Source organism: Miniopterus schreibersii (genome assembly GCF_964146895.1).
Source record: "Miniopterus schreibersii genome assembly, chromosome: 8".
Taxonomy (NCBI): Eukaryota; Metazoa; Chordata; class Mammalia; order Chiroptera; family Miniopteridae; genus Miniopterus; species Miniopterus schreibersii.
This window is the reverse complement of record NC_138109.1, coordinates 21,411,094-21,439,036: the sequence shown is the minus strand read 5'-3', so window position 1 is coordinate 21,439,036 and position 27,943 is coordinate 21,411,094. Positions and strand designations below refer to the sequence as shown.

The 27,943-nt window shown below is 42.9% G+C and overlaps 1 protein-coding gene across 5 annotated transcripts; it reads left to right on the top strand.

The window, feature by feature from the left end:
- Nucleotides 1–1,262: 1,262 nt before the first annotated feature.
- On the top strand, nucleotides 1,263–19,370 carry MEAF6 (MYST/Esa1 associated factor 6). 5 transcript variants are annotated; one of them, XR_013999375.1, is made up of 9 exons: nucleotides 1,263–1,428; nucleotides 2,531–2,646; nucleotides 5,877–5,964; nucleotides 6,108–6,153; nucleotides 12,600–12,789; nucleotides 16,491–16,520; nucleotides 16,626–16,683; nucleotides 17,302–17,335; nucleotides 17,837–19,370. XR_013999375.1 is itself a non-coding variant. In XM_081144938.1 (8 exons), exons 1-8 carry the CDS (start codon nucleotides 1,339–1,341, stop codon nucleotides 17,843–17,845), a joined length of 603 nt encoding a protein of 200 aa, XP_081001064.1. In that variant the 5' UTR covers nucleotides 1,289–1,338; the 3' UTR covers nucleotides 17,846–19,370. The 5 variants fall into 5 exon arrangements, 2 of the variants coding, with proteins under 2 accessions (XP_081001064.1, XP_081001065.1); XM_081144938.1 differs by lacking the exon at nucleotides 16,626–16,683 and having other exon boundaries at nucleotides 1,289–1,428; XR_013999376.1 differs by lacking the exon at nucleotides 16,491–16,520 and having other exon boundaries at nucleotides 1,296–1,428.
- The last annotated feature ends 8,573 nt before the right edge of the window (nucleotides 19,371–27,943 follow it).

The window sequence follows — 27,943 nt, the reverse complement described above, 5'->3', positions numbered from 1 at the left end:
CTTCCACTTCTCCCACAGGCATACATTTCCTAAACTCTAAGGAACCCCGCCAAGCTTGCAGCCAGGGAGCAATGGGCAGCTGCAGCCCATCCCGGGCTAACCCCCTTGACCCTGTCCCCAAAGCTCCCTTTTCTCTGACTTCTTAGTGAGTCAAAGCAGCCCAGCCTAGGCTTATTTCCCCACCTAGTCTCTCTCCGCTTGGTTCTTCTACCCTAGGCCCTTCCTTGTTTCACTGTCCCTAGCTTTAATAAATGTACTCTAAAAATAACGTGGATTCACGTTGTGAAATGTTTCCTGCAGGAAGTCAAGAACCCACAGGCGCCAGCCGGCCCTGGAAGACCCACACAGGCCAGGTCCCCTTTCTGGTAATAAAAGGAAGGAAGGGAGAAAATATCCTACCTAGACTCATGAGAGTGAAATTTGCAGGACCCTGAAAAATGGAGAAAGCTGAGGCTGGAGAAGCAAGCAGGGGCCAAGTGAAAAGGAAGTTAGGGACCTGGACTTAATGTTAAAAGCTAACAGGTAGTGTTACAGTCCTTGCCAAGCCTGGACAGACAAGTGATTTACTCATCACAGCAATTGTTTAGATAGGTACTATTATCACCTCCTTTTTGCAGATGAGGAAGTTGACACGTGAACTTTGGTGACTTGCCCAAGGTCTCACAGCTCATCAGTGGTAGAGGTCGGATTTCGAACAAGGTAGTTCTGGCTCGTTTGGGATGGTAACCACTACACATACGTTTCTTAGTATTTGTCTCTAGAAAGGGGAGTGGGAAGCCATTGAAGGTTACAACCAGGGGAATGACACCACATTTGTTTTCCAAGATCAAATTATCCTGGCACCATTGTGGATCATGGACTAAATGCAGCTTAGTGTGGAAACAGGAGCCTGTTGGAATAGAGTAGCCAAAAATAGGGAGGGCGGGAGGGCGGTGGCCAACACAGCAAAGGGATTTGCAGGGTCAGGCCGGGGAACGGGCTGCGAACAGGATTAAGGTGAGAAGGAGAGGGAGGGACGCAGGTTGCTGACTTGGGCTACTCGGTGGGCTGTGAGCGTCATTCACTGAGGGGACAGGCGTCTGGTGCCGGCAAGGTGCGCGTGCGGCGCCTGTAAAGGTAAACCGCCCACCAGGGGCGGACTTGCAGGTGGTACGGAGCCCAGAGAGCCCGCGCGCCTCCCCCGGGCAGGGCGCGCGGGAGCAGAAGGCCCAGAGCGCGGCGCGGCCCGCGTCTCCGGAAGCCGCGCGCGCAGGCGCAGTGCGGCGGGGCGCCCCCTGGCGGCGGCCGCACGCAGGCCCGCCCCCAGCCCGGCGCCACCGCTGCCCGCCTCAGCCCAACATGGCGATGCACAACAAGGCAGCGCCACCGCAGATCCCGGACACCCGGCGGGAGCTGGCGGAGCTCGTGAAGCGGAAGCAGGAGCTGGCGGTGAGGGGCTGGCACCCGGGGAGCCAGGGTGGGGGGGCCCGCGCCCGCCCCCGCCTCCAGGCCCCTGCCCCGCCGCTCCAGGCCGTTAGTTCGCGGGCGCTGCGCGGCGGTCCGGAGCCCGGCGGCCCGACGCAGAGCTGCGCATTCCGCGGCCCGCCAGCGCCTCGGCTTCCCGGCTGGGCGGCAGCCGGGGGCGGGAGGGGCGCGAGGCGGGCGGGCGGGGGCGTGGAGGGAGGATGGCGCCGCGGCTGCGGGGCTCGCGTGTGGCAGCCCGGGAAGGCGAGCGCCGGGAGCCTCGGAGGGTGGGTGAGAGCGGGCGTGTCGGTAGGCTGAGGGAGACTGGGTCGGGCTGGCCGGTGGGCTTCGGCGGGGCAGGGTGGGAGGGGGACTCCGTCATCCAGTCTCGCCTTTGGAGGCTGGAGGAGCGCGGTCCTTTGGGGGGCTAGTAGTAGATGCATTGAATGGGATTTCTGATGGGCAGGGATGCGATGTGTTTGGGACGTCTAGCAGAGGAAGGGCGAGGGATGCCGACTCAGTCTGGGGAATTACAAATTGTGACAGGCACTCAGGGTCCCGTGCGCCCTGGCGGCCGAGCCCTCACTGCCCGCGGAGTCTTGGCTTGGGCACCTGGGAGGCCCATCTCACCTGAAGCTGTCCTCCCAGGTTTCCATAGCAACTGGCTGTCCAGTGCAGGCGGCCTTTCTGAGGGGAGGGGAGCGAGTTGGCTGGCGCTGGAAAGCTGCTCACCCTTCCCTCTCCTCCAGCAATACCATTTCTGCATGGGAGTGGAGTCAGCATGAGCCAGGGTTCTTCACACTTGGGTTTCCGTGAACCCCCTGAAGTATATACAAAATTTTGCACGTGCATACATTTTTCAGGGGACAGGCTCTCTCTCTGTTTCATTCTATTCTCAAAGGGACCCAACAGGACAATTCTAGACTGTCTTTAATCTGCCTGCTCCTCCCCATAGCATCCATCTCTCCACAAGGGTAATTTAGTGTATTTGTGCTTGAGTTTTTAAGTCTAATAGCAAGATTTCAGTTTGGTCAGATTTAATGTTTGCATTTAAAAGGCATCCATTTCTTTGTTTTTCATCTCTCAGGAAACACTGGCAAACTTGGAGAGACAGATCTATGCTTTTGAAGGAAGCTACCTGGAAGACACTCAGATGTATGGCAATATCATTCGTGGCTGGGATAGGTATCTAACCAACCAAAAGTGAGTGTCAAAAGCCTGTGGTGTTTGTATTGTGATCTACTAATAGTTGTTTTTAGGACTCTAAGTTTTTGATAGCAACTTTGCAGGGAGGCATTATAGTAAGTGGTAGTGTGGAAAGAGGTTTGGGCTTGAACTTGGACTCACACTCAGCCTCAGCCTCAGCCTCACTCACTGAGTAATCCTAAACAAATCCTACATCTGTGGGATAGGGAAAGTCCTGCCTATGGCACAGGAGTGTGTGAGGCTTAAATGAAATACAGCATATAATACCTTACACAATAGCATTCTAGTAGTGTTTTCCACATTTTAATCAGTCATGAGTTCCACCCTCACAATATTTGCCATACCTATTACCAACTGTACCATGATTTATTTAATAATAGTATTCTTGAAAACTTTCTAAACTTTTTGAAATTTTTTAAATTTATAGAAAGATTGAAAGAGCCCTGGCTGGTGTGGCTCAGTTGGTTGGAACCTACCAAAAGGTGCCAGGTTCCATTCCTAATCAGAACACATACCTAGGTTTTGGGTTTGATCTCTGGTTGGGGTGAGTGCCAGAGGCAACTGATCGATGTTTCTCTCTCACATTGATGTTTCTTTCTCCCCCTTCCTCTCTCTAAAGATCAATAAAATTGAAAAAGGAAAAAGAGAAGAAAAGTGAAAGAATAGGAATAGTATATGAACACTTGATACCCTTCAGCGGAATTCAGCAATTGTTAGTTAACTTGTTGCCACATTTGTTTCCTCTCTCTTCTCTTTCTCTATAATATATATAAACATACACCTATATCTGCATTAAATTTTTTTTAAATTTTGAAATAATTATAAGTACATAGGAAGTTACAATAAAATACAGAGAGGTCCCATGTACCCTTCCCCCAGTTTCCCCATATGTGTGGATTCCTGTAACCACCACTGCAATCAAGATACAGAACTGTTCCATCACCATAAAGATCTCTGTTATGCTACTCCTTTATGGTTGTGTCTCCCCTTCCCCCCTATACTTTGTTGGGTTTTTTCGCTAACCCTTTTAAAAGTTAGAAGCAGATCTCATGACACATTGCCCCTAAATATGTCAGTAATTATCTCCTAAGAATAAGAACATTTTTCTTACCTAGCCATAATTATGCTGAGAAAATTATCACTACATTAATAATTGTATCACCTAATATACAGTCTTTATTCAATTTTCCCTAATTGTCCACAACATGGTTTGCTACCTTATTTTGATCCAGTCAGAATTTTTCATTGCATTTGGCTGTGATATCCCTTTGGTCTCTTAATTTAGGAGTGTCTCCCATCCTTTTTGGTGGTGAAGTAGTTGTTTATGACATTGTCTTGTAGAATGTCCCAATTCCAGGTTTTTCTTATTGCGACCTCATGAGAGACCCTTTAACTATTTTTGGTAGAAATGTTGCATTAGTGATTTGTGTACCTCTTTTGTTTACCTCTATTTTATCAGTAAGCACATAGTGTCAGAATGTCCCATTATTGGTGCTGCTAAGTTTGACCATGTGATTTCTCCATTGTAAAGTTTATTTCTTTTCTTTGTAATTAACATATAAGTTTGGAGCTTATACTTTTAGAAAGTGGGAATATACTGCCCCCCCCCCCCATTTTTATTCAGTGGTTTTAGTCTACATTGTTGATTTTCTACCTGAATCAGTTATTATATGGAGGTTGTAAAATGGTGATTCCAATTTTACTATTCCTTTTACATTTATTACTGGTATTCTGAAAGAAGAGCCTTCCCTTTTTATCTTCTCTCCCTTTCATCCTCTTCATCTCTCTCTTTTGTAGCACCAGATATTCATGGATTGTTTTTTAAAAATTACTCTTGAGCCCAGCTGGGCATGGCTCAGCCGTTGAGTGTTGACCTAGGATCCAGTCGATCGGGGTTCTATTCCTGGTCAGGGCACATGCCTGGGTTGCAGACTCGATCCCCAGTCGGGGACATGCAGGAGGCAGCCGATCAATGACTCATCATTGATGTTTCTCTCTCTCTCTCTGTCCCTCTCCTTTCCTCTCTCTGACATCGATAAAGATATATATAAAAAAAATTACTCTTGAGATCTAGCACTGTCACTTTTTTATTATAGGGGTTTATTTTTTAGGATAAATTAATTTATTGAAATATATACAGAGAAGTGCAAAAACTGACATATCCATCATTTTTTAAAAATTTTTACATGAGGATATGTTTATTGATTTTAGAAAGAGAGAGGGGGGAGAGAGAGAGAGAAACACCAATCGGTTGCCTTGTACCTACCCCAACCAGGGATTGAACTCACAACCTGGTGGATTCTGACTAGGAATTGAACCTGCAGCCTTTTGGTATACAGGGTGATGCTTCAACCAACCAGCCACCCGGCCAGGACTCCCATCATTCTTTTTTTTTTTTTAAAAAAAAATATCTTTATTGATTTCAGAAAGAGGAAGGGAGAGAGAGAGATAGAAACATCAATGATGAGTCATTGATTGGCTGCCTCCTGCACGCCCCTGACTGGGGATTGAACTTTGATCTCCTGGATCATAGGTCAGTGCTCAACTGCTGAGCCATACCTGCTGGGCCCATCATGCTTTTTGATGCTTAGTTTATCCCAAATGTGGCCAGAGGGAGCCTCCTTAAGCTGATTCCTTTGTGCTTTTGACATGATTCTATTAGTTTGAACACCTTGTTCCTTTCTGTCACCTTTTCCTTTTCTTGTCCCAGACCATTTTTCTAAGGAACCCTGTTTTTTTTCCTTTAAATTTTTTTTTTTAATATATCTTTACTGATTTCAAAGAGAGGAAAGGAGAGGCAGAGAGAGAGATAGAAACATCAATGATGAGAGAGTCATTGATCGAGCCCACAACCCGGGCATATGCCCTGACTGGGAATCGAACCCTGATCGCCTGGAACCTAGGTCAATGCTCAACCGCTGAGCCACGCCCAGCCGGGCTCCTTTAAATTTTTAAAATTTATTTAACAGACACTTCATACCACTAGTCTATGCTAGTTTGGTGGGGTTTTTTTTAATCATTCAAATACATACATACTAAAATGAAAATGATTATGAACCAACCACAATGGAGCACATTCTATACATTGGAAACCATTGTTGTCTCCCCACATAGGCATTCAGTGTAAAGGTTGTTTTGGTCAATCCAAGTGGTATAGAGGTAATAAAAGAGTTTCTGAGCCATAGACAAAGCTTGGTGCTCATGACGAATCCTTGTGTGTGTTTTAGAAACTCCAATAGCAAAAACGATCGAAGGAACCGGAAGTTTAAGGAAGCTGAGAGGCTCTTCAGTAAATCCTCAGTTACTTCAGCAGCTGTAAGTAAAGTGGGAGGGATCTTTATGTGGCCTCTTGTTGAGGAAAGCCTCAGTTAAATTTCTGTGAGTTTTCTCTTTCCGTTCTGTCTGTGAGTGCTCTCCCTGTGATAATTTTTCTTATAACTAGTGGTTTTTTCTTTTAGGCAGTAAGTGCACTGGCAGGAGTTCAGGACCAGCTCATTGAAAAGAGTAAGTTTACTTTTCTACTTTTTCATCAGTTTATTTTGAAGCTACCATAGTTCCTATCTTTTACGCCTATCCAGCAGTGTATCTGAAGACTGCATCTCTTACATACCCTTTTACGTCTTCTTTCTAGAAGTTAATAACCTCTTACTGTATCTTTAATCATGTCTTTCTTACGAGAAAGAGATGACCATGTCCTTCCTTCCTGACTCTTGTATCACAGGAAGGTTGATGTTAGCTGCTCAAAGACAGAAAGATACGTCTTCACTCCTGTTAAGTCTTTGGGAATTTTTATAAGTTAAAAAAACCTTTTATCATGGAAAATTTCAGACATATCTAATAAATCCCCATGTTCCCAACTTAATAATTTTTAGGAAATTCTCAACTTAATAATTTTTAGGAAAACAGAACATACCTGTGTGTTCTTCAATATAAAATAGAGAGTGGATGGTGTTTACTTTGTAGAGAAATTGTGTCATTCTCTGTAAGTGAGCCATACAGCGTAATTATGTTCTAATTTCTAGTTATGGGATATAGACCTGTACATTTATCCAGAGTCAGACTCTGTAGCTGAATTGAATGTTCTCCCTGTGCACTGGGTCACTTTAAAATACAACCTGCTGGTTTGGATCAGTGGTTATAGTGCCAGCCCGAGGACTGAAGGGTTTGATTCCAGCCAAGGCACTTAACTCGGTTGCAGGCTCAAATCCTGGCCCATTCGGTGCAAGAGAGGAAGGCAGCCAGTCCATGTGTCTCTCTCACATTGATGTTTCTGTTTCTCTCTCTCTCTCTCTCTCTCTCTCCCTTCTACTCTCTCTGAAAAGCAATGGAAAAAATATCCTTGGGTGAGGATTAAAAAAAATTTTTAAATATAGCCTGCTTTTTGTACTGTGGCTGCATGTACTTCTTTCTGATGGCATATCTTGTGGGATTCAGTTCTTTTGTTTGCCTTGGGGCAGTGGTTTGAGGCGAAGGGATTTTGGTGGTTTGGGAATTAGAACCACTCAACGACTTCAATTTTTATCTCTGTGTACAGATTCTAAATTTTTAGCTCTATCCTTAACCCCTTTCCCCAGCTTGAGTGATACAGTTCTAGAAAATGTGTTCTATACATTTCCATTCAGATATTCAAACCCGAACATTTTGTCTAAAACTGAGGTGTTCTGTTTCCTTTAAAACATGTCTGCCCAGTTTTTCTGTTCTCCATCATTCAAAACTTTGCAGGCATCTCTGCTTCTTTTTGCCAACCTTATCAATTGTACCAAGTTTTTAAAATTTATTTTTCTTTTGCTATGACTGTCAGTTAAATCTTATTGCTTTCCAGTTAATGCCACTTGTAGAATGTAGAGCCGTTTCATCTGCTTTGTAGAGTATGAGACTGGTAAGGAACACTGTGGATCTTACTCTTGTGAGTCGAGATGGAATGATGTCTGACTCCTCAGTTTTCACAGAGAGCCTGTTATCCTGCCCCTGGCTTAGTAGGTAGTTTAGTATATATGCTCTGTACCTAGTTATTCACACAGAGTAGCTAGCTGTCAGGAAAAGATTTTTAAAGCCACTCCTTTCAGAAGCTTTCCTGAGAAAGTACTTACGTATTACAGAGTTTCTGAAGCGTGTGCAGACCATCCTACCCTAAGATCTTCCTCCTGGATTGAACCTCACCTCGGCAGTATATCATATTTGTGTTCCTTGGTCTTCCCTATAAAGTTGCATTTGGTCTTGTAAAATGTGTCTCTATTTACTGTGAGAGATGTTGCAAATGTTGTTTATTGTCATTCTGATTATCATCTTCTTTAGAAATTGTTGTTTTCTCTGAAGGACTAGTTTTTTACTGAAAATCTTGTACTTGACTGCCCCTCTTTGTATGGGTGCTAAAATGCTTAAAGCTGAATTTGTGGTGCCCCTCTAGAAAGCAAAGAGGAATTTATAGCATGCATTTTAGGCTGAATCTTAGTACTATATCCAGCTTACTTTCCTCTTCTATTCTTCTTTGCCTTATCTCATTTTAAATTTATTTTAGTGGATTACATTATATGAATCTTGGCAAGCTGCCTGGAATTTTTTTTGGAATAAAGCAGAGTGTAGAGAATTACACAAATTCTGGAGTTTGTTAATTCAAATGGTCAGAGCCCCTTTAAAGTAATTCTTTTGCATTTTATCTCACTACCTTTATCATTACCACTTCCCACTGCTATTTATAAGATTTTATATTTGTCTTGATTTTCTGCAGTTAACTACAATGTGTCTAAGTATGAATTTTTATTTATTTATCTGGCTTGGGTTTCACTGGACTTGTTGAAACTGTGTTTGGTATTTTTTATCATTTCTGGAAAATTCCCAGCTGTTATCTTTTCAGATACTGCTTTTGTTACATGCTTTCTCTCCTTTCCTTCTGGTACTCTGGTTCACTGCATGTTAAACCTTCTCATTTAAACCTTTACGTCTTTTATTATCTCTTCTGTATCTTATATCTTTTTGTCTCTGTGCTGCGGATGAGTAATTTTTTTCCTGACCTACCAGTTTCTAATTCTCTTTTCAGTTAAATCTGATTTCCCTTGATTTTAAATCTTTTGTTATTACAATTTTATTGTCATAAATTCTACTTAATTATTTTTAAGATCTATGTAATTTTGCAGTAGTTTTCTTTGCATTTATTTTCAAACTTTTACTTCTTTAAGTCTAGTAAGCATAGTTATTCTATAGTCTGTATTTAATTTCAATTTCTGAAGTCCTTAATGACCTGTTTTTGTTTGTTGTTTCTACTGGTCATTACTCATGAAATCTAATCTCCCTGTGTGCTTGGTTATCTTAGTGTGCTGCTCATTATTATTAAAAGTATTCATAGAATAATTTGAGGGCGAGGGTGAAGGTACTGTCTTCCAGAGAAGACTTAATGTTTGCTTCTGCTAGGCGTGGGGACCTCTTTAAACCAAGTTCAAGGCTTGAGTGTCCCTGAATGGCCCAGGTGATTCAAACTAAGCTTTAATTCCCTGAGAGGAAGGAATGGTCTATGTTGCGCCTCATATCTTTTCCTTTGTACAGAATCTCTAATAACCTCTGAATTTATCTCAGATAAATCTCAGAATTTCTGTATAACAAATCTTGTGGAATGATTTTTGTTTTTGATCTTTGGTGGCAATGAAGCAAACATTCTTTTCTCTTAGAATTCTGACTTGCATATCCTTAGATCTCAAGGATTTTAGAGTTTTGCACTTTTGGCATTTTATTTTCAAACCATTTTGAAAATTTTCCTCAGAAATGCATTGCTTTCTGCTTTCTTTGGCTTCAGATGTACCCAATTAGAATAATAAAGTATATTAGCATGGTCCCTAAAGGGGAACGTTATGCAGATTTGTGAACCATTGTGTATATATTATTTTTAAAATATATCTTTATTGACTTCAGAGAGAGGAAGGGAGAGGGAGAGAGAGATAGAAACATCAATGATGAGAGAGTTGTCATTGATCGGCTGCCTCCTGCCTGCCCCCATCTGGGGACTGAGCCCGCAACCCGGGCATGTGCCCTGACCTGGGAATTGAACCGTGATCTCCTGGATCCTACTTTGATGCTCAACCGCTGAGCCACGCCTGGCCAGGCCCATTGTATATTTTTTAAAAAGAATAAGAAAAAACAGGCAGATTTTATCCAGTTTCCTTTAAAGGAGCAGCACAGTCTCTAATGTTTGTTTCACTGGACTCCTCTGGAGCTTTCGTCAAACCAGATCCCCTCAGCATTGATGCCGCTCCAGTGCGTAAGTGTACGACTGCGTGAAGCCTTGTTCTGGGCACCTTCCTTGCCTCCTTTAAGCGTTCGTGCTGCTCAGAAGTTATTGCCTTGACACTATTGAATGGGTACTTCTGTCTTTTAATAAGTAGAGTGTCTCGTTTGTAGATTTATTAAACTTAGTCAAAATCTGATGTTCTTCCCTCTAAAAATAAGTTGCTTACTTTTATGTCAGTGAGAAACAAGCTTATGTGTTCTTCCATGGTGGCAGCCCCATCTGGTTAACTGACTCGCTGATGCACTTTGAGATGTTGTCACCCAGCCCTTTTGCCATCACTCCTCTTCTGCTTCCTTGAGCCAAGGAAGAAAATTATTCTTACTTTATGGTCTCACTTTGTATTTTAACAGTGTTTCGTTTCCCTGGCTCCAGTTCCTCTTATAAACCACTTCTAGCCTAATAACCCTAAAACACGGATTTGTGCAGAGATCTCCATAAATATTCATTGCTGGATGTCACTTCTCTGTTCAGAGATTCCTGATGGCTCTGCCTTGTTATATCCTGCTAACAACCATTTTATTGCAAGTAGTCTTTACTGTTTGTTTAAAATTTGACTTGCATGCTTGTAGATCTCAAGGATATTGAGATTCAACACTTACTATGTTCCAGACAGCAAGCAAACACTTTACTTTCATTATCTCATTTAGTCCTTAAAGCTAATCCTTGAAAATTGGGAACATTGTGGTAGCCCACTGTCTAGCCCAATGCCTCATCCATAAGAGATACTCAGCACATGAAAGAAAGAATTCTTACTTTACAAATGGGGAAACAGGCTTAGAAAGGTTAAGCCACAAGTCAGTTCTCTTTACTATCACCTTGTACTGTCTCCCTAGATGAAACCCTTTACTTACTCTGACATTTATGAGTCCTCTTGGCCTGCCATTCCATTTCACCTCTCATCTCTTAAGCTCTCTGTTTAAATGATGTTGTTTGATTCATTTGTCCCAAATATACCTTGTGTTTTCTCACCTCTACGCTTTTGCTTGTGCTGTTTTTTGTACTTATTTTGGCTTCTCATTTTTCAAGGTCCAGTTTAAATTCTACCCCTTCAGTGAAGCTTTTCCTGAGTAATTCACTCTTTCTTCTCTGACTCTTATGATACCTAATAGCCACATCAGTACTTTGGTGTATCAGTTACTGCTTGGCATGTTACCTTCTCCATCCATAGGGCTTTGATTTGATTTACACTGTTTTGTATGCACTTGTGTGTTTACCTTATAGAATATGACCAATTCATCCATTTACTCAGTACTCCCATAAGCACCTGGCCCACAATGAATAAATAGTTTGTTTTCTTCATCATTGTCTTTTAATTGAATTGCCCCATCAAATTTGGTAGGGCCAGATTAGACGGGCAGCTCAGTGGCCAGTGAAGGTTCTCAGATTCCTGCCAGCTTTAGTCAGGAAATGTGTGTGGCCCTTGTTGAAAATCAGTTGATCATAAATGTTAAGGGTTTATATCTGGCCTTTGAATTAGCTTCCCTGGTTTCTGTATGTCTGTTCTTATGCCCGTACTACACGCTCTTGGTTACTGTAGTGTTATGTGATAAGTTTTGAAATTCTTTTGCTAATTTTTATATGAAATCCATTTTTCCTGAATTGTAGAAGGCCCAGATTGAGCAGTATACTTTTTCTAGCTTTATAGCCCTAGAGCTCCCTCTTCTGTTGCTTTCATGAAGTGATCAAAAATAGGATTTCATGATTTCTGAGATCTGGTTGTTTCTCTTGCTTTTTGGGGACCATCTCTTCTTTTACTTCTTGTGTCCATATGCTACTCAGTTCAAAGTCTCTTCCCAGCAGTTTATAATATAAAGACATCAAAAGAAGAAAACTGGCTCCTCCTCCTACTGTCTACATAACCCCTTTTGACAAATTTTAGAAACAGCTAGTATACATGTTTAGGATCCTTCAATAGTTGAGTAAGGTGAAAATCTTCACCCATCCTTTTCTATTTAGAGTTTCAAGAAATTTAGGAAAAAAGAAAGTTTACATTTACCAAAATATATGTAATTGTTATTATTATTATTATTTTTAATATATCTTTATTGATTTCAGGAAGAGGAAGGGAGAGGGAGAGAGAGAGAAACATCAATGATGAGAGAGTCATCTTTGATTGGCTGCCTCCTGCACGCCCCTAACTGGGGATGGAGCCCGCAACCCGGGCATGTGCCCTGACCGGTAATCAAACCCTAATCTCCTGAATCCTAGGTCGATGCTCAACTGCTGAGCCACACCAGGCTGGGCTGTAATTATTCTTAAAATATATATATTTATACAAATTGTTCTTGACCTTGCATATTTAATATTTCTAAGGGATGTTGTAAAATTGGGACTATGTGTCAGCTGAAGAATATTATTACTCTTTTTAAAAATAATCTTAAGATTTCTGAGAGTAATTTAGGTAATGGGGCTCTTCTCATGGGTCTCTTTTCTTGATAGAAAGATGGGTTCCTGTATGATTTGGGGAAGGAACCAGGGCCAACTATAGGAAGTTTTTCCAAGGTCATCTCTCACCTTCCTGTATAATTATTAACCCTAGTAGTATATTCTGTGTTTAAATAACCTTTATGCAGTGAGTTTATCCATATATTATTGCTCAAAACATCTTTCCTGACTGACAGATTGCCTGAGTGCTGATGATGCCTCTGGGGATTTGTGTTCTTCCCTCCAGGGGAACCAGGAAGTGGCACAGAAAGTGATACTTCTCCAGACTTCCACAATCAGGAAAATGAGCCCACCCAGGAGGACCCTGAGGATCTGGATGGATCTGTGCAGGGAGTGAAACCTCAGAAGGCTGCTTCTACTTCCTCAGGGAGTCATCACAGCAGCCATAAAAAACGAAAGAATAAAAACCGACACAGGTCAGTGGTAGGGACCACCTCCCACCTCCCACCCCTAGATCCGCCCCCAACCTACCCCCATCCGCCCACAGCTTCCATGACCATTGCTGTGTAGGAATTTTACTAGAAAAAATTCTTTTTTTTTCTCTTTTCTTTTTTTAAATATATCTTTATTGATTTCAGAGAGAGGAAGGGAGAGGGGGAAAGAGAGATAGAAACATCAATGATGAGAGAGTCATTGATTGTCTGCCTCCTGCACACACCCAACTGGGGATCAAGCCCACAACCCAGGCATGTGCTAGAATATAAATTCTTCAGGATTGGTTTAGTCCTTCTGTGCTGTTGGAAAGAAGTTCCATTGGTCCACATGAACAGACTAATTTTTCTCTTTCTAGGAGAGGAATTAGTGGGCTTTAGCATTACCATGCAGGAGGACAGCCTTCTCACTGTTTCTACTGTGGAAGAATTTTATCCCATAAAAATTTTGTTTAATACAGTGAATTTGGGATCCTTTTAGAAGTGGGAAAAGGGAAAAAGGAATGGAGTCTGTGTAACAGTATTTGAAAAATGCCGCTAGTCCATGTTGGGAGGCTGCATAGTGGGATAAAGTCCTTTGCTCTTAATCCCAACCCCTGCCTGCTTTTGTTTCCTCGTGAATGGAGAGGACCCATCTGATATGCCTTTTTTTCTTTAAAGTGCAAGTTTTTTGATTGCGTCTGATTTCTCTTTTTATGCATCTGCAATGTGCTGATTTCAGATATCAGAGGAAGAGCATAAAGTCTGCAAGATATGGGAGTGCCTTTCTAGATAACATTTGTCCACTGTGTTTTTTTGCAGTTCATAATGAGATAGGAATGGCATCAGTGGACAGAGGGGTCAGGTATCACCCAGAGAGGATTTTAGCATTCACTCTGCTTGGGGTTTGTATGATAATATGGGGCTTATTAACTCAGATAATTGGAAATTACACAGCTGCATTCAGAGAGGGTATAGTTTCTAGAGTGAGGAATCTTGCCCTGGCCTCAGACCTTCTTGGAGGCATAGAAACCTGGTATCCATAGGCTAGCTTTTGTCCTACTCCTCTTGGGAGTCTGTATGTTGAGGAGATGAAAGGCATGCAAGGGATGGGTGGGGTTCCCTGTCCCCCGGTTTGCTTCTAGGTTGGGTTGCTTTACAGAACTGTAGGATTTTCCTTCATACACCCAGGGTATTAAATTGTTAGCTCTGTGGATATTATGGCACACGGGAATAATGCAGAATTAACTCTGACTGGTCTAAGCCTCCTTGGAATAAACTGATTCTTTCATTCTTTTAAGAGTTTTTATTGTCAGTGATGGTGGTGGTTTTTAGACTGCAGAAATAGTCTTTCCTCCAAATACTAAGTACTGCTAGCTTAGCATTTTTCTGCAAACCACAGATCACCTTGCCAATCTCATATAAGAGCAGTAAGAAATAGCAAAATTACATCTCTTTTTCTTTTTTGTAAGGCTACATGTTTGATCACTGATAGGACTGATGCTAGCTTATCACAAATAGTCACAGAGAATCATACTCTTAAAAATATTTTTTAAAATTGTCAAGATAATTAACTGTCATGCTCTGTGTTGCTTTTATTAAATTTACTCCAGTGTCATTTTAAAGTAATGATGCTTTTCCTATTTCAGTGTGTAGAATATGGGGAAATGTCCATGAAAGTTTCAGTTACTGATAGCAATAGACACTCTTTAGATAGCTGTTGTTTATTTCAGGTAATACTTCATTTCCCTCAGTGACATGATCAGCTGGTGATAAAATGAACTTAGGCATTGAACCTAACTTTCTTCTTGCAGGTTTCTAGTAGATTTCTGTAGGAACTTCACTTCTTTCCACACTTTTCTCTCCTGGCCCTAGAAGCTAACTCCTTCTAGAAAAATAACTAGGATTTATAAAGATCTTTGATGCTAGTTATTGTTTTCACAAATGGTGCTTTCTGTTTGGAAAGCAGGATCCTTTGACCATTTCCTTGGTTTATCTGGCTGGGCTTCCCCCTTAGAGCAGAGTAGAGCTATTTACCTTCTTTCTAGGGAAAACAGGTTGAGTATGCCTGACTGGCAGTTCAGTGGCCAGTGAAGGTTCTCAGATTCCTGCCATCTTTAGTCAGGACATGTGTGTGGCCCAAACCCCTCGCCCCTGACTAATGCCTTAGTGGGGGTGGAGCACTTTGTACATATTTGTAAATTCGCACCCAGTATAGTGCTTGTTTCTCCTCCAATGTGCCACGCCCCATGTAGTCAGATAAAGTCAGTAGTAAATTATTTCAACAAATGGCTGAGTACCTACTATGTGCCAGGCACTGTTAATGGTGAGTAAAGCAAAGTGGAAGTAAGTATGTTACTTTAGCAAAAAGGAATAACTTTTGAATTTGTCCTCTTCAGGAATATGAAAATTTATCAAATTTTTAGTATTCATAAATGATCACACTGTTCTGAATTTTATATTTTACATAAATTATAAATATCTGAAAAATTTCAGTATCTTAAAAGAAAAAAGTTGAAATAATAACTTACAGCTGCTCTTTTAGGTTTTTAGTACTATACCAAACCTTAGAATTCTAGCTTTGTGAAGTTTTCATTTTGTAGGTACAGTCTACTTTGTGAACAAAGTTAAACGAGGCTGAAAGTTAAATTTTTGATAGTTCCTGGTTTGTATACTTACTGTATGTTCTTTCCCAGAAGTCTTGAGTGAAACTGTTGCATAAGAGATATTGACGTCAGGCTTTCTTCCAGCTTCATTCTTGCAAACATTGATCAGGAGGAAAAGATAGCCATTTTGCATATTGCTTTGCCACCTATCTGTAGTCTGAAAGGTTAGAACCAGCAGGGGTGGTGTCATGCTCTGGGTTAATGTTTGCTTTGGAGGCCTGCCCAGACCATGGTTATCAATGCTGGCCCGAAATGACTTTCTCGTACTGCTCCTATCCGGGTTCCTGAGGCTTGGGTCCTGTGGGTGTCAACTTTTCTTTGTTTTCATAGGGGTGCTGCAGACCTTGGTGTTCCATAACTGTAGTCCTGACACAAACAGTTAACTGCCATCACCAATTCAGGCTCTGCAGTTTCTGGAACAAGACTCACCTATCACTGAAGTTCATTCATTCGACCCTTGGCTTCTAAAATGAATGCTGTCGAAAAGGAGTACCATGTTCCCTGGACACGTTTAGAACATATAACTTGTTTAGAACATATAACTTGTTTAGAGCATATAACTTGAATTAAAAGTTGCAAAATGTTTTCTTTTAAAAAAATGTATGACGTTTTTATCTTTTGTTTTATTGCAAGTATATTTTGCTGAGTTGTTAGTACTGTCTTCAAAGCACCTTTCATTATATGACTAAACCTTTCTTTTTCTGTTTTTTCTAATGCCCTAATTATACTTGTCATTACAATTAAATATTTCCCAAGTTCTAACTCTAAATCTGACAGCTAATAGAAGGCCTGCAGGTATCTAGTTTTCTAATGAAATAACTTTTCCTTTCATAGTCTGTTCTTCTGATATGAAAACCATTTAGGGAAGGCAATCTCCCAACCACAAAATCTTTGGTGCTTTAATGTTTGAAACTTTATGGCTTAAGATTCTTAAAACTGATTTTTGTTTCTATAAATCTCGCTAGGGTGGCTAATCAACTAATTTATTCAATTAGTATATTAATTTCTATTGCTTTCTTCCTTTCAAATGCTGCCCCTCAGCCCGTCTGGCATGTTTGATTATGACTTTGAGTAAGTTTGATTTGAATTAGTATTTGTGCTGTGTTGTTTAGTGTGTAGAGACCAATATGCCTTTTTGAGACCTTTCTAACCCATAGTTTATCTGTTTAATTGTAGGTATGTATATTAGGTTAGGCTGGGAAGTTTTTTTTAAAAACAGAAAAACGTGATGGAGGTAACATTTTATTTAATAACTTCAGCAAAATTAAGTAAACTTCACTTTTATGCATTTTAATTGCTTTTAAAATAGATAACTTTAATTCATATTTAAATTGATTTTCTGGCTTTGCTTCATAAGGAGATTAATAGTTTAAGATCTTGATATTTTGCTTTGGAAAATTTAAAAATTGAAATTTGTTTAATTTCTTTTGTGTTTCATGTCCGGAAATACAAACTCCTAGTCTCTTTCCTATTCTTAATCATTATGTGTCTCAGTGATTATCAGTGATATAGTTACAGAGCTAACACGTTAACATAGAGCATGCCTTCTTAATTCAGTCTCTTTAATGCGTAATTTTGGAATAATTTTTAATAATTATGTGGCTTTCATAACTGCTCTATATTTCTTTTTGAGTCATCTAAGTTTGCCTTGTGGCAGGAGTATCTGCTCATGTTTTTAAACACTTGCTTAATAATACCTGGATAAACAACTAAATATGACATAGTCTAGTGAAGAATGTGGATTTTACTTAACCAAATAGTCTTTGTTATAGCTTGTGCCCTATGCAGTAGCTGATTCTTGGATTCTTTTTCTGTAAATTGAAATGCAAATATCTTTATCTTTCCTATACAGGATTGATCTGAAGTTAAACAAAAAACCACGAGCTGTAAGTATCAGCCAGACCATTTCAGAGAGGCTGGTAATATTGTTGATGATTAGAAAAATAATTAGAAAAGTGTCTTCAGAACTTGAGTGTCCCCAATTTGGGGTCACAACTCTAATTTTTAAAATCTAGGGTGTCCCTCTATATACACTTCAACTTTTAGGTGTTATTTACTTTCTTTATATTGGAGAGAGAAAGGAGTTATACATTTATACTGAAGAGAACTTCCCTTTGCTTAAATAATGAGTTAATACTAGCTCTTTTTTTTCCTGACTGGTGAGCTCAGGATGTCTAATAATTAGGGCAGAATAGGTGTTTCGGCCCCTTTGTGGATTCAGAAGACAGGTCACTTCCAGGTGTGAAATACTGTACATTACACTTGAAATAGAATCTTTGGCCACAGAACGATCACCTAGCAGAGTTGTTTATGAGATTTACAGTTTTTTTTTAGGTTCAAACCAGTGTTCTGCTGAGAGTAAATTAGGGCTTTGTTTTTCTCTTTAGGACTATTAGAAGACTCGTTAGTGCAGAAACTTCCAGGCTGTAGAGCCCTGCTTCCCTCCTCCGACCTCACAAAGATAAATATCCCTTGCCTGCGTGCGTGGCCATCCACCTCTGCTTTCCCAGACCCGGTGCCTGTGACTGAGTCGTTGTCCTGCAATGTGGTGACAAGTCATTTCTGTAAGACCACATTGGATCATTTACCCTGTGTCATTCTTAGTAACAGAACTGCAGGAAGACCAAGACATGGTTATAATCCCAGCAAGTTGCTAACTGAATCTCCCTTCTTGGAACGAACATCTCCCCCCAACCTGGCCGGCACCAGCTTCATCTGTGATACCCATCAGGGAATGGTCTCTGCTTTTGTTTTATGATGAAAGTAGAGCACTGATCACATTTCAGAAGGAGGCTGTAAATACCTAGCATTTTCTTATGTTGTTTGTGTTTTATTATTTTTCTATTGTTTTTATCGTCTTATTTTCTTTTGGGGCTTTTTGTAATGACTTTGTACAGCTCATACCTTCCTGCTGACATATCTGATAATCTGTTCCACGGAGTTGCCAATGTTCTTAAACTGAAAGTGACCTAGTTTACCATAAACACAATGGGGAACTTGGCTCTTTGGTTTCTTGCAGGGGAAAGGTAAAGAGTGTTTATTTAATAATTTACCTATCTTAAATCTTTTTGAGTTGGAAGCAGTTTCATGTTCAAGGAATAGGAAAAACTGAAAAGCATAAGCTTAAATCAGTCCTTTTAAAATATTTTTATTCTTTTGTATAAATAAAATTTCACAGGCTTTGACTTCTCATGCTTTACTTTTAAACCTGAGATTTTTTTTTTCACTTTTATTTATTCGTATCATGCCTTATGGAAATTTCTTTTGCCATCTTTTCTCTCTTTGCTGGTATTTACTAATTAAATAGGGCTTGAAATATCACTAAGGCATATGGAAAGGCTCAAAATTGCACTCAAAGCTGATACCATACGGAGTTCTTGAGCAAAATGAAAGATAGAATCAATGGGAGCCAGCAGCGCCCAATGGATCCCTCATTCTTGGAGACAGATATGGGCCCAGGAACTTGCTTATAGTTGTTACTGGCCTGTGAAGCAGTTGTGATCTACCTCGGCTGCACAATTGGAATCAACTGGGAAGCTTAAAACAATACTGATGCCTAGGTCCCAGCCCTAGAGACTGGGCCAGGGTACAGTCTGGTTATGGGGATTTCCTTTCAGAGAGTCCCTGGGTTCTGATAGGGAACCAAGTCAGGAACCACTGCATTAGGAGACTGGATGATGTGATTTAAATCCTGTGTTGTGAATCAGTCTATGGGATAAGATTTGGGTCCTCACCTTTCCTTTGACTCTATTTAGTCATAGTCCTTTGCTTATGCCTCTATCTTTGTTAGGAAAAAATGTTCCATTTGTGAATATTGGTAGAGCTGAATGTGGGTGGCGTCGATTATCAAAATAATTCTACCTTGTCAGATGTGCAAAAGCTTTCACTCTTGTTCTCAAATAAACTTTTTTTTTTTTTTGACTCTGTGGCTATTTAGGTGTCTTTGGCTCTGTCTTTTGTAGCAGAACTCTGGGGTATGCCAGGGAAATAGTTTCTTATATTTAGATTGTTCCTTTAAAAAACCAAAAACAATGGAAACCAGAAGCATTGTGTCCTTTGTCAGTTTGTCTCCTTTCCCGGAGGGAGGGGGAGGGATACCTACAGTTTCCTTAACTCTGTGGAAGGCACCTGGCAAACCTAAAAGCATTTCTCTCATAGTTGACATTTGCTGGAGATACAGTAGGGCTGCTCTTAAAAAGGTGTATTATTGAAAAGCAGATCTATGTGCGTGAATACACCCCCATGTGTATATATGATCGTAGAACCAGTCTGCTTGCTTGACACTTTTTCGGTGAAGTTTAATCATTGATTAGGGGAACCTCCTAGTTTTCCTCTAAGTTGGCCAGATGTACTGGAGAATTGCAAGTCTTGAGAGATTGCTTAGGTCCCCTACATTGGGTGGTTTAGGAAAAAGTGCCAAGGGGGATACCTGTCTACCATGCTTGTTATACTTGTAGCCTCAATTATAAACTAAGTTTGCTTGACTTTATTTATTTTAATCCTCACCAGAGGATATTTTTTCCATTGCTTTTTTATTTTTTAAAATTTATTGTTGAAAGTATTACAGATGTCCCTTCCCCCCCCATTGATCCCCCCTCCCCCCTCCCCCCATGCCTTCACCATGCGGTTGTCTGTATCCATGGGTTATGCATATAAGTTCTTTGGTTATTCTCTCCCTCTCTCCCTCCCACCCCCCACCCCTGCCTTCCCTCCGAGATTCATCAGTCTGTTCCATGCTTCTCTGACTCTGGATCTCTCTTGTTCATCGGTTTATTTTGTTCATTACATTCCACATATGAGTGAGATCATGTGATACTTGTCTCTCTCAGACTGGCTTATTTCACTTTTTTAGCATAATACTCTCCAGGTCCCACCATACTGTCTCAAAGGGTAAGGGATCCTTTGTTTTTACAGCTGCATAGTATTCCATGGTGTAAGTGTCTGAGAAGATGCTTGATATGATTTCAATCTTCTTGAACTTGTAGACTTGTTTTATATCATAACGTGGTCTATCTTTGAGAATGTCCCATGTGCACTTGAGGAGAATGCATATTCTGCAGGAGAAATGTTCTGTAAATGTCAGTTAAATCCATCTGATCTAGTGTGTCATTTAGAGTCATTGTTTTCTTGTTGATTTTTGTTTAGAAGATCTATCCAGTAAAGTCAGTAGGGTATTAAAGTTCCCTACTGTGACTATATTGCTGTCAATCTCTCCCTTAAAGTCCTCCAGAAGTTTTTTCTTTCTTTTTTTTTCCAGCCTGTGTGACTGTTGTCCTGAGGTGGGTCTCTTGTAAACAGCATATATTTGGGTCTTGTTTTCTTTTCCATTCAGCTTCCCTATGTCCTTTGATTGGAGCTTTTAATCCATTTATCCTTAAGGTTATTATTGATAGGTACTTATCTATTGCCATTTTATTTCTTTATGCCTGTGTTTCTCATTCTTTCTATTTCAACTTCTTATTATAGCAGTCCCTTTAACATTTCTTGCAATGCTGGTTTGGTGGTGATAAACTCCTTAAGCTTTTTTTGGTCTGGGAAGCTCTTTATTTCACCATCTATTTTGACTGATAGCCTTGCTGGATAGAGTAGTCTTGGTTTCAGATCCTTGTTTTGCATTACCTTGAATACTTCATGCCATTCCCTTCTGGCCTGTAGAGATTCTGATGAGAAATCAGCTGACAGCCTTATGGGAGTGCCTTTGTAGGTAACAGATTGCTTTTCTCTTGCTGCGTTTAAGATTCTCTCTTTGTCTTGAATTTTTGGCATTTTAATTATGATGTGTCTGGGCTTGGGCCTTTTTGGTTTCTTGCTTGGGACTCTGTGCCTCCTGAACTTGGGTAACTATTTTCTTGACCAGGTTAGGGAAGTTTTATGCTATTATTTCTTCAAACAGGTTCTCTAACCCTTGCTTACTTTATAGATCTCCTGGTACTCATCTATGATGCAAATACTGTTATGTTTCATGTTGTCCCATAGCTCCCTTAAACTGTCCTCCTGTTTTTTAATTGTTTTTCTTTTTGGTTCTCTGATTGAGTTATTTTTTCTACCGTCTTCTAATTTGCTGATCCAATCCTCATTTTCCCCTAATCTGCTGTTTATTCCTTCCAATGTTTTATTTTATTTTCTTTCTACTATGTCATTCTTAATTTCCTTCATGGGTTCTGTTTCTTTTCTCATGCTGTTGATCATCCTTATGATCAGTGTTCCCAACTCTGTATCTGATAAATTGCTTATCTCCTTTTCATTTAGCTCTTCTTCTGGAGAATTCTTTTGTTCTTTCATTTGGGGCATGTTTTTTTGTCTCCCCATTTTGGCTGCCTGTTTGGGTTTGTTTCTAGTATTGGGTAGATCTTCGAGGACTCCTGGTCTTTTGGATGATCTCTGGCTCAGGCCAATGTCAGACACTGTTTGTGACTCGCCTTGAGTAACCTGCTTGGAGTTTTCCACAGTCCACAGTTTGTGGCTTCCTCTGCTGGGGCTGGGTGTGTTTGGACAGGACCAAGATGCCCACCAAGGTCTGCTTTTCTGAGCCCAGGGTCCAGAAGGAAATCAGGCAGACTCAAAGCACCCAGAGGCTGTTATTCAGTCTCTTAATGAGCCTCAGGCTGTAGAAACTTCACAGGGTGGGTGGCTAATTGTTATGAGCGTCTTAATGAGCCTCAAGTTGTAGAAACTAAACGGGGGAGAGGATTTCCAGCAGGGCAGGGCAGTTGCTTCCCCCGCAGGCAAAAGCTACTTGGAAGGTAAGTGTCTGCCTGAGAAAAATGTCCTCAGCCGTGTGGGGGAATGACTCAGCACCAGGGATCCAGATGGCTGCCCTCTGAGCTCTATTCCTGCTGCCAGCACCCCTGGATTCTCCTCACACAGCTCTAGTCCACTCTCCCTTCTCATCCGGAGCCTAAGGTAAGTGGCTGCACAGGAAACTTTGTGCGTTGGCTGTTTAAGAGGGTGCCTGCATTTCCAGTCATCTCTCCCTGGCAGGCAGAAACCCTGCTGCTTTTCACAGCCAGATGTTATGTGGGCACCTTTCTCAGTTCTGGTGCTCTGGGCTGGGAGGCCCAGCCTGGGGTTTAGGCCCCAGAGTTCTCAGTGGGAACCCCCCACAGCTGAGATATCCCTCTGGACCTTCAGCTGCTGCCTGTGGGAGCCCAGCCAGCCCTCTCACGCCTCCGCACTTCTCTATGCCGTCTCCACTTTGCGTCCTTGGTTATGAGGTTGCTCTCCAGCTTGTTTTCAGTTGCAGTTGATTATTCAGGATGGTTTGGTCCTGGGAGAGTGTCAGTGTAGCTTCCACTCAATCTGCCACCATCTTGGAATCTCCCATTGCTTTTTTTAGAGTGGAAGTAAGAGAGAGAAACATCGATTAGTTGCCTCCCACACGCACCTTGACCAGGGCTGGCAATTGAGCCTGCAACCAAAGTACTTGCCCTTGGCCAGAATCGAACCCAGGACCCTTCAGTCTGTAGGCCAACGCTCTGACCACTGAGAAAACCAGCCAGGGCTGCTTGACTTTAAAAGAAGATAAGGTAATGACTGTGATCAGAAGAACAAAGGTGCTAGCAGGGAGGAGCACATTTAGGTGGCAGATGCCTTCATAGTACCTGTCTAACTGGGTAGAGGTAGTCTGCTGGGTGGCCTACTTTGTCCCATCTTAGCAGCCCCTCAACTGAGTGACTGCCAGGACCACCAAGAAGGGACTTCTTCTGGGCCTGCCTTCAGGTTAGTTGGGTTTGGAGTAGGACTTTGCTTCAGGTTTTAGGGACACAGAATTAACTGGTTTAAAGAACTAGAGCCAAATTGCAAGATGATTCCCATGATCTGTCCTCCCTCCTTCCTCTCCTGTACTTGAGAGGAACAAGACGGGAACTGGAGGGCTGAGGGCGGTCATGCTTGCTGATTACTGCCGTCCGGGTAAATTGTGTTTCCTGTTCTCTAGCCTTCTCATCTCTAGGATGGGACTAGGTTGTCCTTTGCTCCTTTTGGTAGTTATTAGACATTTTTAAAAGTCCAGGTACTTTGTAGTTAAATTTTATGTCATCGTGGTAGAGTGGTATCTGTCCAAAGCTTCCTGGGTAGTCTCCAGTATCCTCTCCCAGGGGGCTGAGGAAGTAGTTCATTCAGACTCAAAACCAAACACTCTCAGATCCTACAAGTCGTCCACAGCAATTTTGTAGGAAAACCCACAAAGTGAAAGATTAGAAGTTGTGTGGAGCCAGGAGAGGGGCTGAAGGGAAGCATGAATTTGGACAGGGCCAGCGTGGGTTGAGAGAGCATGGACTTCCAAAGCTGTTGTACTTATCATGGGGGTCTTCAGAATGCTTTAAGAACTTACCAAAAACAGGTCAAACATTCTCCCCACAACTGAGTTTCTACTGTTTGCTTAGGAAACAATCCCTTGCTCTGAAAAGTAGGAAGCAGGCATCGGAATTAGTTCTAACTCCAAGCTGGGGTCTTTGGGTGCTGGGGTGATGTAAAGTAATATTTTCTGAAGAGTATTCTTGGCATCTTGACCCATGTAGAAAGTAAGGGAGTCAAGCAAGTGTGGAATGGCCTGAGCTTGAAAGCAGTAAGTATGCTGTTTGGAAGTAGTCTGTGACTTAGTTTTTGCTTTTATTCTGATTTTTCTGCCCCTGAACCTTAACTCCAAATTACTGAGGCATCCCTACACTAAAAACTCACGCCTGAAGCCCCACTTGGGGGCAGCGCCCTGCTTCAGGCGCAGTGCGGAGAGAGCGGATTGTGCAGCTTTGTGCACACTTGCTCCTCCCAGGCTGGTGATGTATTCGGTGCCTGGGAAGGTGATGCTCACGGGAGATGCAAAGACAATGAGAAGAAGGGATTAGGACTCTCATTTCCCTGTTGATCTAAATGAAAGTTATGTCTGAATTTTGAACAAGTGCTGAGCTTCATGATTTGAAACTGTTCACTTTGAAAAACTTTTGTAGAGGAGATGTTCTCGCCGCTGAGATGGGCTGTGGTGCAGGTGATCCTGACCTCACATCACTGGGCAGTTGTCCCCAAGGAGGAGGGTGTGAAGGGTGGCTCATGGGGAGTGGTGGAGAACAAATCAGGCCTTTGGTTTATATTTACTTTCACTTCGAGTGTGTTATAAAATCTACTCAAATCTTAGTTCATTAGTACAGGTAGATAATTTATAAATAAATGTTAGGTTGAACCATACAACTGCTGATATTCAACCATTTTGATCTTCAAAAATGGCAGTTATCACAGATTAATAACATATACCTGGTGGGAATATGTATGTTCTAAGTTTTTACCATTCATGTATAAGAATAAACTTTGGAGACTCTGGCCAATGCAACTGTCCTCAGATCCCCACCCCCACACCCATAACTTAGTTCTGTACCCCAAGGAGGCTTTAAAATATTTAATTTGAATAAGTAATACATGCAAATGACATACATTCAAATAGTACTGAATTGTGGTCAATGTAAAGTAAATCTGCCTGTCCGTCAGCTACCAGCTGTCCTTCCAGGGACAGTTTTTTTGTGTATCCTAACAGAGGAACTTTGCACCCGCGCGCAATATGTACGTGTCTCTTACAAAAATGTTAGCATACACACACACTGTTATATACTTGCTTTTCCCATGTAAGCAACATGTCTTAGAAAATGTTCTATCTGTGCAGTTGCCTCGTTTCTATTGGCTATTTAGTATTCCATTGTGTATAGTATATCAACATTTATTTAACTAGTCCTCTGTTGGTGGCGTTAACGTGGTTTCCTATCTTTTGCTGTGTTGTATAGTGGTTTTTTTTTTTAATCCTCACCTGAGGATATGTTCATTGATTTTTAAAGAGAGGGGAAGGGGGGACAGAGAGATCAATGTGAGAAACATCAATTGGTTGCCTCCTGGATCGAACCCTCAACCTTTTGGTGTACGGGATGATGCTCCAACCAACTGAGCCAGTACTAGAATAGTGTTTTACACACCTCATTTTGCAAGTATGTTTAAATACCTGTAGGATAAATTCTTAATAGTGGGTTTGCTGAGCCAAAGGGTATGTGTCAAAGGGTTTAAACACATGGATTTCATTCATCTTCATATCATTTTAAAAAAATGAATACTTCCCCCCCCTTTTCCCTCCCCTCCCCTCCCGTCTCGTCCCCTCCTGTCCCCTCCCCTCCCCTCCCTCCCCCCTCCCTCCCTCCCCCTCCCTCCCTCCCTCCCCCCTCCCTCCCCCTCCCTCCCTCCCTCCCCCCTCCCTCCCTCCCTCCCTTCCTTCCTTCCTTCCTTCCTTCCCATTCCTCCACTTCCTGAGAATTTGACTTGGGTAGTTTGTTACCCAGAACAGTTGGAATATTCTGGAACCTTAAACTTTGCAGTAGGCATGGCAGTGGCCTCTGGTGTTGCTTTCCAGAGTGGAGCCGCAGATGCCATTACGAATTCCCTGCTGAAGATCCTTTGTTTTGGCCAAGCCCCCTTCCTGTTCCACAGGCGGTCATACCAGGAGGCGCCGGCAGGTGGCAGGCAGAGCACCGCCGGTAGCCCGGCCTTGCTGCTGCTCTTCTCCAGGGAGCAGTCAGAATCAGAGCCTTTGAACTCTTTCCCAGTGACCTGCCCACCCAGCAACATGCCCAACTCAGTAGGAGTGGGGGTGGGGTTGCCTGATCCTTTCTCCCCCTGGTTTTACAGCCATTTCTTAAGTGAGTAAGCTGTTTAAAATCGCCAGCAGCTGCCTTGAAGATGGGCTTCAAGAGGCCACACCTCAGGGTGATAGCCTGGTGCCTACTCCCCATCCAGGAACTAGCTGGAAGGATTTACATACCATGACCTGGGATGGCTTGGGTTTTCTTAATTGTAGGGCCCTACTTCCTGACTCTTTCAGCCAAATCTCCCACACCCTTCCCATGAATTAGGAGGTCCTCAGAAGAGGCTCTTACTCACCTCCCTCCACTCCACCCACTCTGTTCTAGGGGAAAAAAAATGAGCCAGAGACTTGAGAAGCCATGGGGCAGAAGAAGGCTGATTCTTGGCCAGACTTCTCTGGAGCCACAAGCCCCTGGGGCCCAGTGCGCCCCAGCTGGGCCCAGGGCTCAGGCTGAGAGCACTCCCCAGCCCCCAGACCTGTGTCCCATTGAATCCCAGTTTCTCTTGCTTACCCTGTCACTGGCAGAGACCTGCCCAGCACCTCCCTCAGGCAGGGGTCTTGCCCTGTGTAGGAGAGACCAACTGGGGCTTCCAGGAATCATGGGGAAGGTAGGAGGGCACAGAACTGTGCTGGTGGGAAAAGGAAGTGGCAGCTGCAGTGGTGAGTGGTGGCCTCTTCCCAGCCACTCCACACCACCCTGCAGACTAGCCATGCTTGGGGTGCTAGCATTGGGGGGAGGAGGCTGGGAGAGGTGCTTCCCTGGAGCCCCAAAGCTCTCCTACTCCTAGTTTAGGTCCCCAGACCTTTAGGGACAGCTGGGTTTTTCTCAGGCTGGTGAAGTGATATGGGGACAGAGTGGGTGGGGACATTCAGGGCAAGGAATTTCATCCTGCCATGGGCCAGTACATTCTCTGCCAGGGTGGCTGAGGGCTCCACAGTCACTGCACCCCCAGTGGGGTTAACCCATGTGAGAGACAACTTGTGCTGGTGACAGCCCTAGGCCGGGGTGGGGGGACTGCGGGGGTTCAGGGAAGGGCTGGCAGGAGGCCTGAGCTCCCCAGGATCATTTCCCAACAAGGCAGGAATTTGCATACTTGCTGGTTTCCCCATCAGTCTTTCAGCCTCTGGAACCAGGAAAAGAGGAGGAAAGCAGGCGGGGCAGCTGCCCGCATTTGATCCCCTCTAGTGCCTCTGTGCCTGAGCTACTGTCCCAGGATCAGGTCCAGGCCCTGCCACCCTTTCCTTCACACAGCCGGCGAGGCCCTTACAGCAGCTGGTGAGGCAGGCCAGGGAGCTGGGGCTCCGGGAGGGGCGGGGAGTTGCCCAGGGCCACACAGCCAGCGAGGGGGACTGGAACCCAGGACTTCCTCCTCTCATGCTGCTGCCACTCTAACTGAAGAATTGTCAAATCTGGAGAGATGCAAGGATCATTGGGTCCCTGTTGCAGGTGGGGACACAGGCCCCATCCATAAAGGTGCTTCAGAGGGTGGGACAAGAGGTGGTGGGAAGAACTTCCCAGTTAAAAACCAACTTGTGGAAGAGATGTCCTGGGCATTGGGCCTGGCAGCCTCTGAGTGGCTCTGCCCAGGAGTCAGATTGAGAAAGAGACCTGGAGGGCAGGCTGCAAGCCCTGGATGGGGCTGCCGGGAAAGCACAGGATACAAGCTCAGGCCAACAGGGCACTGAACTGGCTCAATCCTCCCCAGAGCCCAGCCCCAGCTGGCACCTGCCACATGGGCTCCGCTGCCCTTGTTGGTGCCTGTCAACAGGCTGGCAGGGACAGACTCGGCTTCCAGACATTAGCCACAGCCAGCCTGGACATGCCACCTCCTGCCCACTCCTGTAGGATCTGCCTCCCCCACCCCCCTCAAGCAGAAGCAGC

What these genes read in the sequence shown, in the direction of transcription:
- MEAF6 (XM_081144938.1), top strand. Translation starts at nt 1,339, where the DNA reads ATGGCGATGCACAACAAGGCAGCGCCACCGCAGATCCCGGACACCCGG. An exon ending in GGACCAGCTCATTGAAAAGA is followed by an intron (nt 6,154 to 12,599) that starts GTAAGTTTACTT and finishes TCTTCCCTCCAG; the next exon opens with GGGAACCAGGAAGTGGCACA. An exon ending in ATGTTTGATTATGACTTTGA is followed by an intron (nt 16,521 to 17,301) that starts GTAAGTTTGATT and finishes TTTCCTATACAG; the next exon opens with GATTGATCTGAAGTTAAACA.